The sequence below is a fragment of the Ursus maritimus genome, unplaced genomic scaffold, assembly GCF_017311325.1.
Source record: "Ursus maritimus isolate PB19 unplaced genomic scaffold, ASM1731132v1 scaffold_27, whole genome shotgun sequence".
In the NCBI taxonomy this organism is placed as follows: Eukaryota; Metazoa; Chordata; class Mammalia; order Carnivora; family Ursidae; genus Ursus; species Ursus maritimus.
The window spans coordinates 20,476,337-20,493,811 of NW_024425230.1; the positions used below are offsets into that span (position 1 = coordinate 20,476,337).

At 60.2% G+C, this 17,475-nt stretch overlaps 2 protein-coding genes across 4 annotated transcripts in view; one reads left to right on the plus strand and one right to left on the minus strand.

Annotated features, from left to right (window-relative positions):
• Positions 1 to 476, plus strand: part of FANCI (FA complementation group I) — a 77,765-nt gene extending 77,289 nt beyond the window's left edge. Inside the window, exon 38 of the mRNA XM_008687773.2 lies at positions 347 to 476. Within this exon, the coding sequence (XP_008685995.2) occupies positions 347 to 427 (81 nt within the window). The 3' untranslated portion in view covers positions 428 to 476. The remainder of the gene's footprint in view (positions 1 to 346) is intronic.
• Positions 262 to 17,430, minus strand: POLG (DNA polymerase gamma, catalytic subunit). Of its 3 annotated transcripts, XM_040642786.1 has the most exons (23): positions 17,284 to 17,423; positions 15,739 to 16,518; positions 12,824 to 13,019; positions 11,783 to 11,947; positions 11,532 to 11,678; positions 11,305 to 11,384; positions 10,313 to 10,495; positions 10,077 to 10,231; positions 9,787 to 9,913; positions 8,671 to 8,907; positions 7,692 to 7,812; positions 7,441 to 7,545; positions 7,022 to 7,129; positions 5,797 to 5,957; positions 5,093 to 5,146; positions 4,870 to 4,987; positions 4,276 to 4,411; positions 3,928 to 4,174; positions 2,646 to 2,768; positions 2,356 to 2,524; positions 2,032 to 2,240; positions 1,195 to 1,355; positions 262 to 791 (listed from the first exon to the last, which is right to left on the minus strand). In XM_040642786.1, the coding sequence occupies exons 2-23, from the start codon at positions 16,356 to 16,358 to the stop codon at positions 733 to 735; spliced, it is 3,681 nt and encodes a 1,226-aa protein (XP_040498720.1). In that variant the 5' UTR covers positions 16,359 to 16,518; positions 17,284 to 17,423; the 3' UTR covers positions 262 to 732. The 3 variants fall into 3 exon arrangements, with proteins under 3 accessions (XP_040498720.1, XP_040498721.1, XP_040498722.1); XM_040642787.1 differs by lacking the exon at positions 1,195 to 1,355 and having other exon boundaries at positions 17,284 to 17,426; XM_040642788.1 differs by lacking the exons at positions 262 to 791; positions 1,195 to 1,355; positions 2,032 to 2,240; positions 2,356 to 2,524; positions 2,646 to 2,768 and adding an exon at positions 2,777 to 3,086 and having other exon boundaries at positions 17,284 to 17,430.
• Between the last annotated feature and the right edge of the window lie 45 nt (positions 17,431 to 17,475).

Below are 17,475 nucleotides of genomic sequence, written 5' to 3' on the forward strand. Positions count from 1 at the left end.
CACCCTCAGTTCTGGCTCCTCAAAAATTGAGAAGCTACGTTTTTCAGATGATCACATTCCAGGCCAGAGGGTGCCCGGCCCGGTCACCGAGCTGGTGGCAGACCCACGGAGGCGCCTGTCCCCTCGCCCCCTGCCTCTGGCTCAAGGGAGGGCCTCGGTGCTGGGTGCTCGGCCCCCTGGGAGGCCTCCATTTTCTTCCACCGTCGGAACCACCTCCTAGCAGTGGGAAGGGGGAGAAAGCAGGACTACCACAGGCTTTGATGAGAAGATAAAGGATTTTTGTTTTTATTTCCACTGCCTCTGAGCAGGCTTATCACATTTGAGCATTACTTCTCTCCCCCGCTAGGGCACTGCGTCAGAGCACGAGGGACAGAACAAAGAACCAGCCAAGAAGAAAAGGAAAAAAGAAATGAAATGCCTGAGTTAATGTGAACTTTGGGGCTTCTGCTTTTTTTTTTTTTTTTTTTTTAACCCAACAAGCAACAGTGCCCCCTTGTCCTACAGCCTGCACCGCTGGTGGCATCTTGGCTCTGAACCCACTGAACTCCACTGCACCTTCCCTCGGGGGTGGTCGTTCCCGGCAGGTCCTGCGCCTGCAGAGGGCTGGCCTCCCGCGAGCCCTTTCGCAAACAGCACAGCTGCGCGCCTGAGTGTGGGAGCCCGCACCGCCCCGATGGCGCTCCACGGGAGCAAATTCGGGGCCTGCAGGCAGAGCTGCGGTCCAGGCCAGCGTCACGGTTCCAAGGAGCCTTTGGTGAGTTCAATGATCTGGTAGATATCCAGCGCTTCACCTGAAAGACAGTGCAGGGTGGTGAGCGGTGCCCGGGAGCCAGCCAGGAGGGAGGGAGGAGGCGGAGCGACTGCCAGGGATGGGAAGGAAGGTGCCGTCTGGTTTCTTTCTGTATAAATAAGTTTGTGTCAGCTTATTTTCTTTTTAAATGTATCTTTCTGCTTTGTTTGCTATTCAAAGCACAGTTTCTTAAAATATATTTCTGGTGTGGTCGAAGAAGAGTATTTGAGTTCTGGCTTCTTCCGTCGTGTGCTGTGAACACCGTGTTCACTGGGGGCCCAGGGCACACTATCCACTGGCACCGCCCGGACGGCGGCTGTCTTGAACCTCCTGTGGTCTGAGACCATTTGGGTCCATCTTACATTTTACACATAACGAACAGAGAAGTGAAGTGTGGAGCTTACCCTGGGGAATCCCATATCTCCTTTCCATCCCAGTCGGGTTGGAAGGGGTTTTACAATCCATGGTCACTTCCTTCCTGAGGCACTGGTCAATATCGACTGTGCTGAAAAAGGCGACTGACTGGGGCAGGTCATTCAGACCCAGCTTGTAGGCAAACATGCACCTGCAAGAGACCCGATCTCTCAGGCCCGGCCCCTCCCCCCGAAAGCAAGCCATGCAGTTAGGGATTCGAAACATGCCTTTTTCCCCCCCGAAGTTCAGTATCCTTTACTGATGTAAAAAAAAAAGAAAAATGCACTTCCTGGGCCACTCAACATTCAAATATACGAGGACTCTGTTAGGCACAAGGCCCCAGGGGGAAGATGGAGAAGGCCGTGGAGACAGCGTGAAGTACTGTACACATTATTTACCCATTAGGACAGATGTGCTTCCCAAACTAGTTCTGAATGGCAAACTGACATGAACTATAATTACTAAATTCAACCATGGAAACTAGGAATCTTACTATAAGAAAATATAGTTCAATATAGAAAATTTTTTTAAGCCATGTCTGAGTTTCAGACTACCACCAGAAAACATGGTGAATGAGGCCTTACGAACTTTTGGCACTTAAGGAAACATTCACATCTCAATTTTGCAGGAACTGAGAAAAGCTGTCCAAGGTGTGTGTCTGTCTAGGGGAGTCCATGACAGCAGCTCCTCTCGGCACACCTCACCACCTCTGTGATCTGGTTGGGTTTATGGTCTTTCCAAACCCAAAAAATCTCTCTTAAGGCCGGTCTTACTAAGAACAGAAACGTTCATTCCCTGGGAGACGCCGGCGGCCGGGCCCCGCGTACCTGGTCAGGAGGTTGGTGACCTGCAGAGCCAGGGCCGCGCGGTAGCGGTCCTCCTCTCGCACCAGGTAGCGGACCTCATCGTGGATGCTGATGCAGAAGCGCCCGTCGATGGCGAATTCCTCAAACAGCCACTTCATGGCCACGAGCATGAGGTGTAAATAGTCCACGGCGGAGCTCTGCACCACCCAGTTCACACGGCTGGTCATAAACTGGGGGGGGAGGGGGCCCGGGTCAGAGGGGCTCTGCCACACACGGCTCACTGCAGGGAGAGGTGGCACGGGAGCCCCGCCCCGCTCTCCCCATGCCCCGAGGGCAGCGAGCTACCTCCCCCTGGACAGCCGAGGGCTCCAGGGCCCGGCTGATGCGGCAGCCCAGCACCGGGGTACACGGGGTGTCAGACATGGCGATGCTCTCCAGCTTATTGAACATTTCTGACTCTGTGCCCCCCATCCAAGCTCGTTCGGCAACCACCTCCCACTTCTTCCAGCGTGACCTAGGGGCCAAGACAAAAAAAAAAGGCAAGCTTTGCCTTTCAGCATCTCAGAACTAAAAACGAAGCATCCCAGCTCTCCCAGCGTGAGCCCGCCCAGACCCTCCCTCCAGCCTTCACTCACTTCCTCGAAGCTTCTCTCTGGATCTTGCGCAGATCCTGCAGGGAAACCCAGCCATCTTCGGTCCTGTCCACGGGGAGGTGCAGCTCCCTCACGAGCCACTCACCCTCGTCCGACAGCCGATACCTGGGGGCAGTGTCACCGCCATCATTCCTGTGGCGGTGCCTCCTGCGCGCCCAGCCCCGCGCTCCCGTGTTCACGGGCACCTGGCTCACGCCTGTCCCCGCACGCTCTACCTCAGGGGGAGAAACAGGCTGAGGGCGGGTAAGTGACTTGCCAGGAAGAGGCGCAGCCAGATGGGAACCCGTGCGGGCTGAGCCACGGGAGCCCAGGAAAGGGCTGACTCCGACCGAGGAGCCAGCACTGTCACTACGTCCTCTTGCTGCAGACACGGAACTGCCCGGGGACCACCGGGCACCACGTTTAGTTCAGGAGGCAGAAGGGCTATGACCCCAGAAGGGAGAGGGTAGGAAACGGGATACTCCTTAAAAAGGGCATTTGGAGAAGACCTACAGCCAAGTCAGGCTGACCACCTCCGTTCCCACTGCCCCAGACTCCCAGGTTCTGTGTGGCCTCGGACACCACCAGGGCTGTCCCCTAAGGGCTCCAGAGGCACGTCACGCATGTGCTCCAAGCTGCACCGGGGCTTCCTCACCACCCGTGCCCTCAGCACAGACGCCCATGTGACACCTTCAAAGGTCTCCGCAACTAAGGCCCGACCTCTGTCAACACCACTCTGCTCCCCGCCCCCCAGCACACGGTCCCCACGCTGCAGGCCGCACCCACGTCCTGTGGTCACACACCCCTGCACCATCGCCTGCTTGCCCTTTAGGCTCCCGAGGCGGCCCAATTGAATGTGGCCACTGTACCGAGTAGCTACACTAGTTAGAACCGTCCCCTCCTCCCTCACCCTTGCTTCAGGGGCCCTCCCTGAGCACACAGGAGGTGGAAGCACCGGAGGACACAAGCTGGAGCCCCCAGTGTGCCCCAGCTGCCCCTGCCAACGCTACGCCCCGCCCCTCCCGCTTCCCTCGCTCGCTCTGCCCGGGAGGCGTGGGAGTTCCCAACCCGCGCGGCTGCTAGCTCTGCCTTAACTCCGACGAAAGCTGGTTCAGGTTATTCAATGAGCAAATGCCAACCACCCTGGAGCCAGGTGAGAGGTCTGGAGGGAGAGCAGCCGAGAGGGCTCAGGCCACGGGGAAAGGGAGGCGGGATGAGCGCGGTAAAAGGGCGCAGAGCAGGCCTAAGGCCCTGGGAGTGACATGGACGGGGTAGGGCTCCTCACCGGCGAAGGCCCTTGGTGACGGCGTACATCTGCTGGGCCTTCTCGGCCGCCTCCTGCCGTGTGAGCCGGTGGTTGAACTGCATCAGCAGGCGCTCCGCGAAGGGCTGCCCCGCCCCGTAGATGCGGCCATAGTTGAAGATCTTGGCGTGCTCCCGGCTGATGCCCACGGTCGCGGCGGTCTTACTGTGTAGGTCGGTGCCCCTGCTCTTCCTGCCCTGCAGTGTCATCCAGCCGAAGGCCGTGCAGCCTGGCGGTGGCAGGGGAGGCAGGTGTGAGAGAGGCGGCTCGGAGACATTCTACCAGCGCCGTGGCTGCCTTGGCGTTGGCCCAGGCCCGGCTCCCGCTCACCGTGCATGCGGGCGAAGTGCGCATCTCCAAGCACCGCCGCGATCCACAGCTCCTGCGAGTCCACGTCGGCACCCACGAGCACGTAGCCAGGGGGAGCCTGCACCATGGCCTTCAACTCGCTGCCCACTCGGTCGGGCTGCCGAAGAGGGAGGTCAGGCCCTACCCAGATACCCCAGCGAGACTCCTCCCACCCCACTCCTGGAGCCAGGCTTGGCTGAGAATGCTGGGCCTTTCCTGAGGGGGTGGGTTTTAGGAAATGCCAAGCACTGCCCCGAACTCCAGTCCCAGGTGTTCCTGGGACAGCCTAGCAGCACTGGGGGTGACAGGGTAAAGAACCCCTCCCTCCACGCCCGGCCCCACCTCCGCTCCAGCACAGCTGTGCATGTCATGCACCGTCAACGTGTGGCTGCGAGGGGCTCAGGCCAAGCTCACTGAAGGAACTGAAGAGCCGCACAGCTAGATCTGAGCTGGAGTCCTGCCTGCCCCAGATCTGATGTTCCTTTTCACGCTCCTCGCTGAAAGCCCTCTGCACCCCAGTTTCGAAGAGACCCAGGAGAGGAAGAGCGGGGACCCTGACGTGCAGAGGGCACATACCCGGGCATTGCTGGCGGTGAGCCACGTGGGCTCCACAGCCCGGCGGGTGATGGTGCCAGCAGTCACCACCTGAGGCAAGACGGCCCCATAGCGGCCTTCCTCGTCATAGTCGGGGTGCCTGGCAGGGTGGGGGAGAACATGAGTCTCGGCAGCTTGCTTTGGGCCTAGGTCCCCCTCCCCCCACTCAGTCCTCCTGTCCCCACAACCACTTGGCAGGCCATACCTGGTCACGGCACGGGGCAGAGCCGACCTGGGCAGCCACACCACCATCTGGGAGCTGTGGGGACAGATGGACTGAGGCTTAGAACAGCCAAGAGGAGCGGAATCCACCCCCACGCCCAGCGTTAGGGGCTACTGCGCCCCCTCCTGGCCCAGCATCACCCTCTTCCCACAGACTTCACTTAGGGCGGGCTGTGGCACAGCCAAGGCCTGGGGCCCTAGAATCTGCCATCCAGGAGCACACGCCATCTGTGAACCGGCCGGGCCTCCCAGAGAGCTTCTGCTCTACCCAAGCACCTCGGCCATGCTTGGGGCGGACCTTGGCCAAGACGGCAGCGCCCTTCTGGCAGCCAGTCCTGCAGGGAGCCCCCTGCCATCGCCAGCCTCGGGTCCCCACTCCCAGGCCAGGTGCCCTCCACGCTCCTCAGCCACATCCAGGACTGCGGCAGCTCCACCCTCAAGGCCCTACAGCACCTCTCTCTACCTGAACATGGAAGCTGAGGCTAGGAAGGAAAAGGACTGGCCCGTCATCACATGGCACCAGAACCACAAGCAGCCAAGCCTCACGACCGTAGCTGGGCTGTCCCTCCAGTGCAGCATGGTGGGGGCAGGGGGCCTGGGTGGGAAGTGGGTAAAGGGGGTCCCAGGGCTGCCATAACCTGGCCAGGGGCATGGATAACATATCTCCGCCCTCCTGTGGTCGCCCACCTGATTCGTTTATGGGCATTCCTCCAGAAAGAAATCATTTTGTTGATCTCCAAGGCACGGGGCCCACTGGCACCTCCTGGGCCGGCCTGCAGGGTGCCATCCTCCATCTTGGGCAAGAAGTCCTTGGCAAAGGGGCTGCCCACATTGCAGCTGCTACCATCCTGAAAAGGGCAAAGGAAGTAGAAGCTGGAAGCTGATGGCAGACCCGACTAGGGAACCCATCGATGCCCTGCGCACCTCAAGTCTGCCCACCGAGCCCAGAACCTCGAGCAGAGCAGTCTGGGGCAAATCCCTAAGGGCAACATGCACATAAGCACAAGGACTCAAACACGTCTGGCTCCCTCCCCACAAGGCAGCCAACCCCCTTTGTTTTGGGGGGGGTGCCTCCCAGATCCCCAGCAGATGCCTCAAACCACAGCGCTGACCCATACGTGCTTTTATCCTATATGTATTTATGATAAAACTTATAAATCATACAGTGTGGTGAAATTATCATGAACAGAAATATCCAATAAAATGGAAATGTAACAAACTAATAAAAGTTATATGAACCGGGGGCGCCTGGGTGGCACAGCGGTTAAGCGTCTGCCTTCGGCTCAGGGCGTGCTCCTGGCGTTATGGGATCGAGCCCCACATCAGGCTCCTCTGCTAGGAGCCTGCTTCTTCCTCTCCCACTCCCCCTGCTTGTATTCCCTCTCTCGCTGGCTGTCTCTATCTCTGTCAAATAAATAAATAAAATCTTTAAAAAAAAAAAAAGTTATAAGAAGCGGCTTCTCTCTCTCTCTCAAAACATCTCATGTACTGTATTCGCCCTTCTGGTGCTGACGTGAGCTGGTAAGATGCCTCCGCGAGGAGATGAAGCGAGGTGAGCAACATGAGCGTGGTGCCGAAGCGTCACGTTACTAGCGACCACCCGACAACATGTCAGCTGAAATCATCTGCTTCGGGACCAGGGCTGACCCGGGTAACAGACCGCCATCGGCCGACAGAAGCGTCGACATCACGAAACGTGTGTGGTGCCTGACAGGCCCCCTCGACTGCTCCACCACGCCCCTCGCCACCCCATTCTCAGAAGGCAAGACTCCGAGAGACGGGGAACTGTCTGCAACCGCACCCCGCCCACCATGCATGTCGTTCCTGCTCCAAAGACACTTCTGGGCTGAGTCACTGGTCACCCGGGCCTCCGTGAGGGCAGCACGGGACAGGCGCAAACCAGGACACACACCTTGTGAGGCAGCTTGAAGAACCAGCAGCCGGGGACGTCCACGTCGTTGTAAGGTCCGTTGCCATGGTGATAGGCTGGCTGGCTGGCTTTGGGGCCACCAGCAGCAGTCTGTGGGGGCCACACACCTAGATGAGGCCCTGCTCCAGCACCTGCATTCGGCGAGGGCCACGGGGTAGGGTGTGGGAAAAGGGCCTGAAGCAGCCAACGGTGTGCTGAGAAATGGCAGGACGGCCACCAGCCTCAGGCTCCCTCCTTGGCCTCCAAAAACCGCCGGGACACCCAAGGGCAAGACAGTGTCTCTCCACCCCGCCCCGGGACCTTGGGAACTCTCTGGCGGGGAGAGCTACTTGGGCACAAGAGCAGGGCCCGTGCCCGCCGAGCGCCCGCCCAGAGAACCCCAGAGCAGAAGCCCCGCTCACCAGAGCCGGGGGCTGACCGGGGACTGCCGCTCCACAGCGCTCTGCCCTGGCCTCCGCCTCGGCCTCCATTTCCGCCTCCACTTCCAGGCAGCCCAGCTCTTCCACCTGGAGGGGCCCGGGTGCCCAGGACATAAAGCAGCGGACCGGCCTGGGGTGACCCACCCAGTACCCCCAGAGCACCGCCCCCACCCGGAGGCCACCAGTCCTTGGAAGGGAGCAGACTCCAGAGCCCAGGTTCGGGGTGCCCTCACCGTCTGCCACATGGTGCTGCCGTCGGCGAGCAGGAACTCCTCCACCAGGCCTGCCTGCTGGGGCTCCGGCTGCTGCTTCCCCTGTTCAAGACAGTGCTTCCTGTACAGGGACTCGATGGCTCTGGGCAGAGAACAGCGGCAGCGGCTTCTGATTACTGGGGGCCCGCTCCCGGCCAGGCAGCTCACTGGGGCCTTCCACAACTCCCCTCACTTAGGCCTCAGAACCGGCTCTGAGGCAAAGGCAGACAGCGCTCTCCCTGGTTTTCAGACGGAGTGACAAATCGCAAGCCAACCGCAACACGCCAGTGGCAGGCAAAGGTGCGAGGGCTGGTCTGACCCAATCTAAGTGCCTCGCCAGCTTGCAGGGGCCGCCTCTGCTGGGAAAGCTCTGGGAGCGGAGCAGCTGCCCCTGCTGGACCCCGGCCCCTTTGTCCCAAGGGCCCCACAGGTGACTCGGGCTGTCCTGCAGAGCTGGGCCTCCCAACCTGGGCCACGTCAAGTGCCATGGCTTGTCCCCAACAGCCACCTGTCCAAAGCTCAGGGTTTAGGATCTCAGACAAGTCAAAGGACTTTCCTAGGCCTTCACTCTGCCAACCGCACGATGTGGGTAACGCTCTAACTCGCGCGGCTGCCTGCGCACAAACGAGGGAGCACCACACAAGGGTCAACCACAGAGTAGAACTCGTGCTCGATAAACTACACAAGGAAGGAAAACTGCCCATCTGCCGGCTGCTTCCGGCGGCCCCTGCTCCACACGCTCCTGCGAAGGCAGCTGTGCCGCCGGACCGAGGGCAGCAGGGCCTCAGGCCTCCACGCCCCCGTGGGGCTCGGGCCCCACAAGTAAAGGGCAGCCGTGGAAAAAAGGACTCGCTCCCAGACTCTCAGACCCCCGCTCTTCCCACTGGCCTGAGCCAGGCTTGGGTTCTCCAGCAAGAGGAAGGGGTCCCTCAACGCCACCCTTTCCTTCCCTGAGCCTCACCTGTAGGGACAGGCCACCCCCGCCGAGGCCGGGGCGGTTTCCGCGGGCGCCTGGGCCAGGTTGTCCCGCCGCCCAGGCACCAGGTACCCCCAGCCATGCCGCTCCGAGTAGTGCAGAGGGAAGCCATCCCAGGTCATCGCCATGAGTTTTGGAGTGACCCGCATCTGCAGGCTGAGAAGGCTGGGGCCCGGGGTCCATGCAGGGTCATCTAGCCGGGGGCAGAGCTTCCGGTACCACCTACGCCCCACCAGAGGAGAGCAGCGTCACCATGGTGGGGGAGGACAGCACGTGACTGCAAGCCAGGCTCCCTCTCCTGCGACCTCCCTTCAAAGCCCCGAGGCTTTCCGGTGACCTCAGCCTATAGTCACAGTCCCCTCCCTCTGAGGGTACACCCATGCCCCCCAGGAAGTCAGAAGCCTGGGCCCACAAGCATGGCCCGGCACCGGGCCCCTTCCCAAGCTCCATTCCATACAGGGTAACTGGCCACAGGAGACAGCAGATCTGCCCCACTGCTGCTCCAGGGACACACCAGGGCTTTCGGAGCCCCATCTCGCACAGGCTGTTCACCACAGCCAACCCGAAGGCGAGGCAAGTAAGGCACCCAGGGTGCACAACTTAAGAAGACCTCACTCTCAGGGTCCTGAAGGTGCCATGTCTACACCCTGCCATTCACACTGGCTGCCCCATTTTCTCATCTCGGCCTGTCTGTGAGGCTCAAATAAAAAAAAACCCTCCTCAAGGAAGCCTCCCCTGATCTCTCCCAGCAGAGTTAGGTACTGTCCCAACACTGCTTACTCCTCCTTCTCATCGTGAATGTAAAGACCAACTGCACTGGCACCTCCTAGGGAGAAAGCAGCTCCCAGAAAGGAACTGTGTTCCCATTTGCACCCCGAGTGGCTGAGCTGGGCCCAGCATACAGCAGGTGCTCGGTGCACTTGCACTGAATGAGACCAGCGAGCCGGGGGTCAGAGCGAGCAAGTGACTAGAAGACAATGCACGGCAGCAGGTCAGGAAGGGCCCCCCCCCCACACACCACCCCAGTTCTGGAGCCCAGGACAGCGGAGGCCTAAGGGGGGAGAAGGGTAGACTCTGCATATAGGAGGGGCTGGGGCTCACCCAGGGTGTCCAGGAAGGTGCTGGGGCCGCTTGGGCAGGACCTCTGCAGTCCCCTTCAGGTGCTCCAAGCAGGCACGAGCCATGCCATCTCGCTGAACCTCCTCCTCCTCACTGGGGGGGCCAGGGTCTGCACAGGGTGGGCAGGACCATCAGGGCCAGAAGGCTCTCTCCAGAAGACCTGCCCAGCCTACTCAGCTCTGAAAGGCCGGAGCGACCCCTTCCAACGATCCCTGGGTCCCAGGACTGTCCCAGGGACCATCCCTGCCCCACCTCCCACCCATGCTCCCCACCTTCCTGATCCTTGGGATCCCCAGGGGCCCCAGCCCCCTCGATGGGCAATTTGCTGGCTGCAGTAGGCTCCTTCCTCTTCACCTTCTTTGCCTTCTTCTGCTTAAACTCTTGCAGGTCCCACTCCAGGTCCCAGAGCCAGGGGTCTTCCTTGTACCTGCAGAGCCAGTCCACCGGGGCAGGGTAAGGCCGAGCCTGCCCGTGCGCACCTAGATCCTGCGTCCCAAGGCCTGCCTACCTCTGTCCTGAGAGCAGCTGGCAGGCGTCATTGGCCAGGTCCATCAGCGACTTCTTCATCTCCCGCTGGAGCTCCTCATAGGTGCTCTGCGCCTCCGCCAGGTACCGCTCCCAGTTCTGGTTGACGGGCAGGTAGGAGACCCCCATCTCCAGCATGCCAGCCAGAGTCACCGGGTGCGGGCACCTGGCAGGGGCCAACACCGGGGCGGTCAAAAATGGCCACAGAAAGCAAGGCTTGGGCCCCATCCTTGAGCCAGTCCGGCCAGCCTCAAGCCGACCACCCAGGTGGCGTAGCTCTGAAGACAGACCAGGGTCTCGAGCCCAGCTCGACGACTTTGGAGCTGTGAGACACTGAGTAAGTCGCTTTGTCTCTCTGAGCCTCAGTTCCTTTATCAGGTGAAGACAGTATCCTCCCGTCCTCAGGGGGAACGTGGCAGTTACAGGTGAAAGTGAAAACCGGTGCCATCTCCTGAGTCACGACTAAGTGCCAGACGCTGTGCTAGGTCGCAGACAAACCGCACACACCTGGGGCGGCCAAGTACTATCTGCGTATGCTTCACGCACAGAAACGCTGAGGCTCAAAGAAACGAAGCGACTTGCCCGAGGACAAATGAGCAAGGTAGACAGTCGATTTGAACCAGGTCTAGGTGACACTTGTGACTGGTCACACCATAAGAGTGACTCACTAGCAAACATGACCAAGATGGACGTGAAGCCCTGGGCTCAGGATCTGGGTAAAGAGAGGGTGCTGAAGCCCCCAGACCACACACATGAAACTCCAGCACAGCCTCAGCCCTCCCCTCCAGGGCCTCTGTAGAAACCCAGAGTCCAGGACCCAGGTGGCCATCACTCCACTCGATGGCTCCATTCTTTCAACCCACAAAGGCTAAGGTCCACAGGCTAAGAAAGACCTGGCACCACCTTTTGACAGAGGACCAAGGTACCAGGACCCTGCTGACCCCCAGGGGTTCCCCCACCAGGGCTCCCCCTCACCTCTCCAAGAAGAGCGGGAGCTGCTGCTGGAAAACCTCATAGGTGGCCCACACGTCCTGGGCACAGTACTGCATTAGGTCCTGGCACAGGCGACAGGAAGGCGCTGGGTGGGCAGCCATCCCACTGCCATCGCCAGGCCTCAGGGTCAGGTCGGGCAGCTACACTCCCTGGGGTCAGCTAGGGGCTGCCACGGCCCATCCCCCCAGAGCCCCTCTCCAGCACTGTACCTGGAAGTTCTCCCGGATGTCCTTCATGCTACCCCTGACAAACAGTTCTCGAGGTTCCTTCTCTAAGGGAGGCCCCCCCACATAGAGGCCGTGAACGTCTGCCAGATTATTGACACTGCTGATATCCAGCCAGTCCCAGGATGAGACCTGGGGAGCCAGAGCAAGGAATTCAGGTCAGCCTTGGGACAGACAGGCAGGCTGGTGAGACCGTCCCAAGCGCCCTGCTCCGGCCTCCCGCCGTGAGCTCTCACCACTGGGCCACTGGCTTTCTGCGGGGACTTCTGGCCTCGTTGCGTGGGGTGCCGGGCCTTGCGCTTGCCCTGCTTGGCGGCCATCCACAGACTGCGCTGGAAGCCGCTGAGCCCTGAGATGGCCATGTGCATGCTCATGGTGTCCAGGAAGCGCATGCGGGAGCCCTGCAGGGGAGAGAGGCTGGAGCTGAGGCCACCCGGCACCGCCTCAGCCTCGGGGTCACCCCACTCGCCCCACCTCAGCCGCCTCCCATCACACGGCCTTCCAACACTGAAGCTCTCCTCACGCTTAGACCCCCGGCCGTGACAGGCTCGCCCTCCCACATCCCAGCCACCCTCAAAGGTACAGGCCCGGCTCAGTCCCAACACATAAGTCCTTCCCAGCAACCAGCAACAGCTCCAACGGCTGCCTTGGAAACACAGGGGCCAAATCGAGGCCTTCTGGGCTCCCAGGCTCAGCCCCCACCCCAGCCCTGTCGCTCACAAGCTCTGTGGCCCTGTTCGGCCCTGTTCAAGGCTGCCCTCGCCTGGCCTGCCTTTCTGCTGGGGTGACTGTGAGGATGCGATGGAAGAACACTTCCCATACCATTAAGAATGCCACAAGCACCCACCCGGTGTGCACACCGTTCAAACCTCCCCAGCAATCCTGCCAGGTGACTTCTGCCAGCTCCCTTTTACAAATAAGGAAACTGAGGCTCAGGGACGTTAAGGCGCTCACATGTCTTGTCCCTGGCTGAGGCAGGATGCGAGCCCAGGCTGTGTGGCCCAGAGCTTCCAAAGACCCACACTAAGCTCTAAAACACCACACGGAAAGAAGGGGTCTTCGTACTCTCTGACAACTCAAGTCCTGCACCAGGCAAGTCCTGGGGAATGAACTCCTAGGCATAGGGACCAGGCGTAGGGCTAATCGACAGGGGCGCTGCAGTTGGTACAAAGACGAAGGAGACACTGACCGGGAAAAGCAACACCTTCCCTAGCCCCCCGGGATCAGAGCCTTAGGCCACCCCGTGCCAGAAGCCACACTGGCCCCAGGAACCTTACCTGGATCAGGTACTGCTCCCTGATATGCGCTCGATCAAAGGAAACGTTGTGCCCCACCACTAACTGCTCTTGCCAACCGCGCTGGGTGGGGCCACCGGCACTGGCAGGGACCTCCAGAGGAATGAGGTCAGCCGGCGACAGCTGGCTGGTCCAAGAGTAACGCTCTTCCACCAGCCGCCGGCTGCACCAAGAATACCTGAGGGAGGCGAGAGGCAGACGGGCTCGGCACAGAGGCAGCACACTTCCCTCCGCAACACCCACCGCACACCTACCGCCGCGAGCCGGCTCCTGCACTAGCAGCTGGGACTCGAGCAAGACCAAGGGGTGCTCCCAACCCTCACGGAGCCAGAGAGCGGGTGGGGGCGTGTGGGAGGGAGGTCATAAAAGCTCCTTTACTTTTCCCTTCCACAGATAAAAATGGAGCTAAACGCCACGGCACTGGGTGTCCTTCAGAGACACCCGGCCTGGACCCCGCCAAGGTGTTTGTTAGGTCCGGGGTTCCCGAAGTCGGTGCTGTTTGTGGGCACTGTCAACCCCTCGGGTCTATAAGCACAAAACAGCAGGTGTTCAAAACGCTAGTAAGGGAGACAGACAATTACAACAGAATCCAAAGTGGGAAATTTATTTTTTTTTGGTTGAAAGTGGCAAAAAAAAGAGAAAAAAAGAAAAAGACAAACGCTGCACATGTACAGGATGAATCATCTAACAGCTGGAAAGACTCTAAAGGACAAAGAGCACACTGTGCACCTTGGAGCAGGTGCTGGGCCTCTCTGAGCTCCCCCAGGAGAGCCGAGGGCAAGCGCGGGACCGCAGGGGCCGGGAGGGCAGAGGAAGAGCACTGCGTGTGGGCGCCTGACCCTGACTCGGGAAAAGGCTGGAAGGTGCTCCAGATCCACAAGGCTGAGTGGGGGGAAACTGAGGAATGACGCCAAAGGGTCAGAGCCACTCAGCATCAAAGTGCATGACGGACGAGGCGTGGCCGGTGTAGCCGCACAGGAGCTCCGGGCAACCCTGGGGTGGGGGGGCATCTGCCTCTACAGTTTCAACACACACAACCGTGGTTTCCACAGGGGAGGGGGCTACGGGCAGAAAGCAGTTCCTGGTTTTAAACCTGCTAAAGTCTAACTCACACTCCAAATGGTGGCGATACACTCAGGGACTCAGGCTGCAACCCCCTCCCCCTTCAGAGCCCTTACAAACACCAAAGAGGCTGGAAGATGTCAAATGGTTGAGGCTACGGTGATGGCAGAACTCTAGGTGCAATGAAAGGCCAGACTGGTGTCAAGATCCAGGTCTCCAGCCGCACAGAGCCGTCTTACTACACGTGTGTGATAAAAAAGAAGCCAACATGCCAACAGGGTTTGCACATTCAAGATGATTCAGATCAATGCCATTGACTCTCTACGCTTGTCCTGGGAATCTCAGACAAATGTTGGCACCTGTGTGATGTCCCCTAGTGTGACAACCATAGTCCTCAGCCACGCCTTTGGGAAGCTGCTCTGCGGGATGTCTAAGCAGCCCCCCCACCCCCACCCCAAAATTTCGGGCTGGCCTGGAACGTGAGGTTACACAGCCACGGGACAGGGATAGGTCCAAGTTCACAGCGGACTGCTCGGAGGGCCCCACCTGGTACCCCCGCGCCCCCGCCAGTCAGGCTCCCAGGAGGAAGGCCCCCACGGGAGCCCAGGCCTCGCCACCACGCAAAACCACCACGCAAATCGAGCAGCGCCTCCAGTACCACTGGCAAGAATGGAATGAGGATGAGAGGAGGATGGGGAGGACAGGGAGAGGAAGGAGGAGGAAGAGAAAAGGGGACTTGAGGTAAAATGGCCAAAAACGACCGAGAGATCAAAAAACAAGTCTTTCTTGTCACTGATTTCCTCGTTTTCCTTCAGCCACCACAGCCTGCTGTACCTTCTCCACGGCGGGTGCTACTCCCTCTATTTTGACCCTCAAGTTACACAGTAAGCACTGAGATTCTCATCTCAACTGGAACTAAATCAATGCGGAATCTGGTTTTGCTCTTTTCAGCCATTAATGCCTACCTTATCTATTTAGCCATGTTTTCACCATTTTCAACTGCATATTTAACATTTCGCAGCTTTCTTTACAAAGATGTAGCTTCCAATAGGAATAAAGAAACTGCTAACTTTTGTGCTGGCCATGCCTGAAAGCATTAGGGTTGTAAATAGTATTTTAATCCTGGAATGAAGAATAAAAAAGGGGAGAAACAGGACTACCATCATTGTTTGAAAAAGAAACGTGGGTAGCACTTAGATGTTATTTAAAAAGAAGAGAGAGAGATTTGGATATACCTTTTGGGGACCAAAATGCCTGTTTGGGAGGCTGGGGGCAGGAAGCAACGTCTCTCAACTGGGGGCAATGGGGGGGGGTGCTACCTTGGGGTGGGAGTGTGTTTGGTGACACGGTGGGGCTATTTGGTCTGGCATTTAAGGGAGTGTCTGGGGACGCTAAATGTCTTGTACTGTCTGGGACAGTCCCGCCAAAGGGAGATTTCTCCTGCCCAGGATAACCAATAGCATCCCCAAATAGAAGCACTGTTCAAACGTCTTGGACAAACTTCTCAGGAAGCTATTAGGGGAGAGGGAAAGGCACCAAATCGAGGTGGTCTCAAGTGGTCTCCCCTACTACCCCAAGTACAAGCTACTGTTCTCCACACGGCCCCTATCACCGCCTGCTATTTGCTTGGGTGTTTACTGCTTGTATCTTCCCACCAGAAAGTAAACTCTGTAAAAGCTGGGGTCAGGCCTACTTTAGTTCATCACGGAATCCACAGTCCCTAGAAGAGCACCTGCGTGGCACACAGTGGGAGCTCAGTAAATGTTCACTGAACCGAACTATTAAGCTGGGCCCCCCACCTGTGCTGAAGTCCCCTGAGCCCAGTCCCTACTTACCAGGCCGAGGGGGATATGGCCACCGCCAACGTGGGGCAAGTTCCCTCTGCCAAGCAGACCTCCACGTCGAACACCAGGGCCCGCTCCTCGGGGATGGCCACGGGTTCGGCCTCCCCCGCGGGGCCGTACCGGGTCCAGCCCTCCGCCCAGGCCCAGCTCGGGGGCCGGGGGGGCAGCTGGGCCTGCAATAATGAGTTGGCCGCCTCCAGGTAGGGCAGGCTCTGCTTCTGGGCCAGGAGGCGGAAGTGCTGGTCCAGGCCGCCCCCGTAAAGGGGCGGCAGGCGCAGCTCTACGTCCGGCAAGGGCGTGGCCGGCTGCCCCCACAGCCCGTGCTTCTGCAGGTGCTCGACGCTGCGGCGCACCGCGGCCTCGCCGGGCGTCTCCCCGCCGCGCCCGAAGATTTGCTCGTGAAGCCCTCTCGACAGCATCTGGATGTGCAATGGGTTGTGCCGCAGCTGCCCGCCCTCCGAGGATGGCGCTTGCTGCGGCGGCGGCTGCGGCTGCCCGTCGCTGGGGACGGGGTCGGGGCCGGAGCTGGAGACCCAGCGCCCCGGAGCTGGAACTGGCCCTGGCCCGACGGTGGTGGCGCCGGCCACCCTCTTCCAGAGCAGACGGCTCATGGTTGGTGCAGGGAGCCCCCCGCTGGGAGTCAAGGCACCTGGCTTTGGGCTCCAGCTTGGCTGCTTTTACTGGCCGAAAGACGTGGAGGGAGACACGTCCTGTCTCTGTTTTCCAGTCAGTGAAATGGGTCTGACCATGCCTGCCTTCCACCCACAAATCCTGAAGAAGACAGACGATATCAAGTGTTATTTCTTACACGTGCGTTACGTGTTCCGTGACGAGCCGTCACTCCTCGAGCACTTACTGCGTCCCAGGCACTGCGCCAGGCGCTTTTAGGGACAGTTTCTCACTGAAGCACCGAACAACCACGGGAATTACCAATACCCCACCAGGGGACACTGAGGTTCAAGCAGGTGCATCAGTGAACTTGGGGGAGGCGGCGGCAGTGGTTAAGAGCAACGGTCCCGGAGGAGGACGCGGCGGGTTTGAATCCCGGCTCTGGCTGTTAGGAGATGCGTGACCTTGGGCGAGCTCCCTAAGGCCCCAATCTCCTACTCCGTAAAATGGGGTTACGGATTCTGTCACACGGGACCGCTGTTTGGGTGACTCAGGGCAAAGCAGTCGCGAGACCCGACCCTCGGCAAACGCTCGCCAAACCGTGGCTGCCATCACCACGGCCGGCGCGGCCCGAGGGCCTACCGCCGCCAGGTGCCAGCCCCCGGATTCGAACCCGCAGGGCTGGCCGTCGGCCTCCGGGGCCCCCACCCACGCCCGGGCTGTGGCCCCGCCGACCCAGGGCGCCCTGCAGGAGGCGGCGGCCCCTGCGCGCCCGGCCGCCCGCCCGTGCCCGGCGGCGGCGCCGCGGTGCGCCCTGGGACGAGCCTCCGCCCAGCTCCGGGCCTCGCTCCCTGACTGGAGAGGGAGGGGCCGCGCCGCCGCTCGGCGACCCGGCCTCCCCCCCCCCGGGCCGAACCCGCCGGAAACCTCGGTCAGTCCGCTGCTTCCCGGGCCGCGGCTCCCGACCCCAGGCCGACGGAGCTGCGTCTCCCTCCGCGCGGCCTACGCAGCCTCGGGGTGGCGTGTGGCCTCCACCGACCAGTCCGCCTCGCTGGCAGCCGCAACTTCCCGTCTGCGCCCCGCTCCGTCCCGCGGCTACCCAAGAGGCAGGCGGGAGAC

Coding starts and splice junctions, on each gene's coding strand:
- POLG (XM_040642786.1), bottom strand. CDS start 16,358: ATGAGCCGTCTGCTCTGGAAGAGGGTGGCCGGCGCCACCACCGTCGGG. Junction 4,988..5,092: donor CTGCCCCGTGCCGTGACCAG/GTATGGCCTGCC, acceptor CCACCCTGCCAG/GCACCCCGACTATGACGAGG. Junction 792..1,194: donor GAGATATGGGATTCCCCAGG/GTAAGCTCCACA, acceptor ACTGTCTTTCAG/GTGAAGCGCTGGATATCTAC.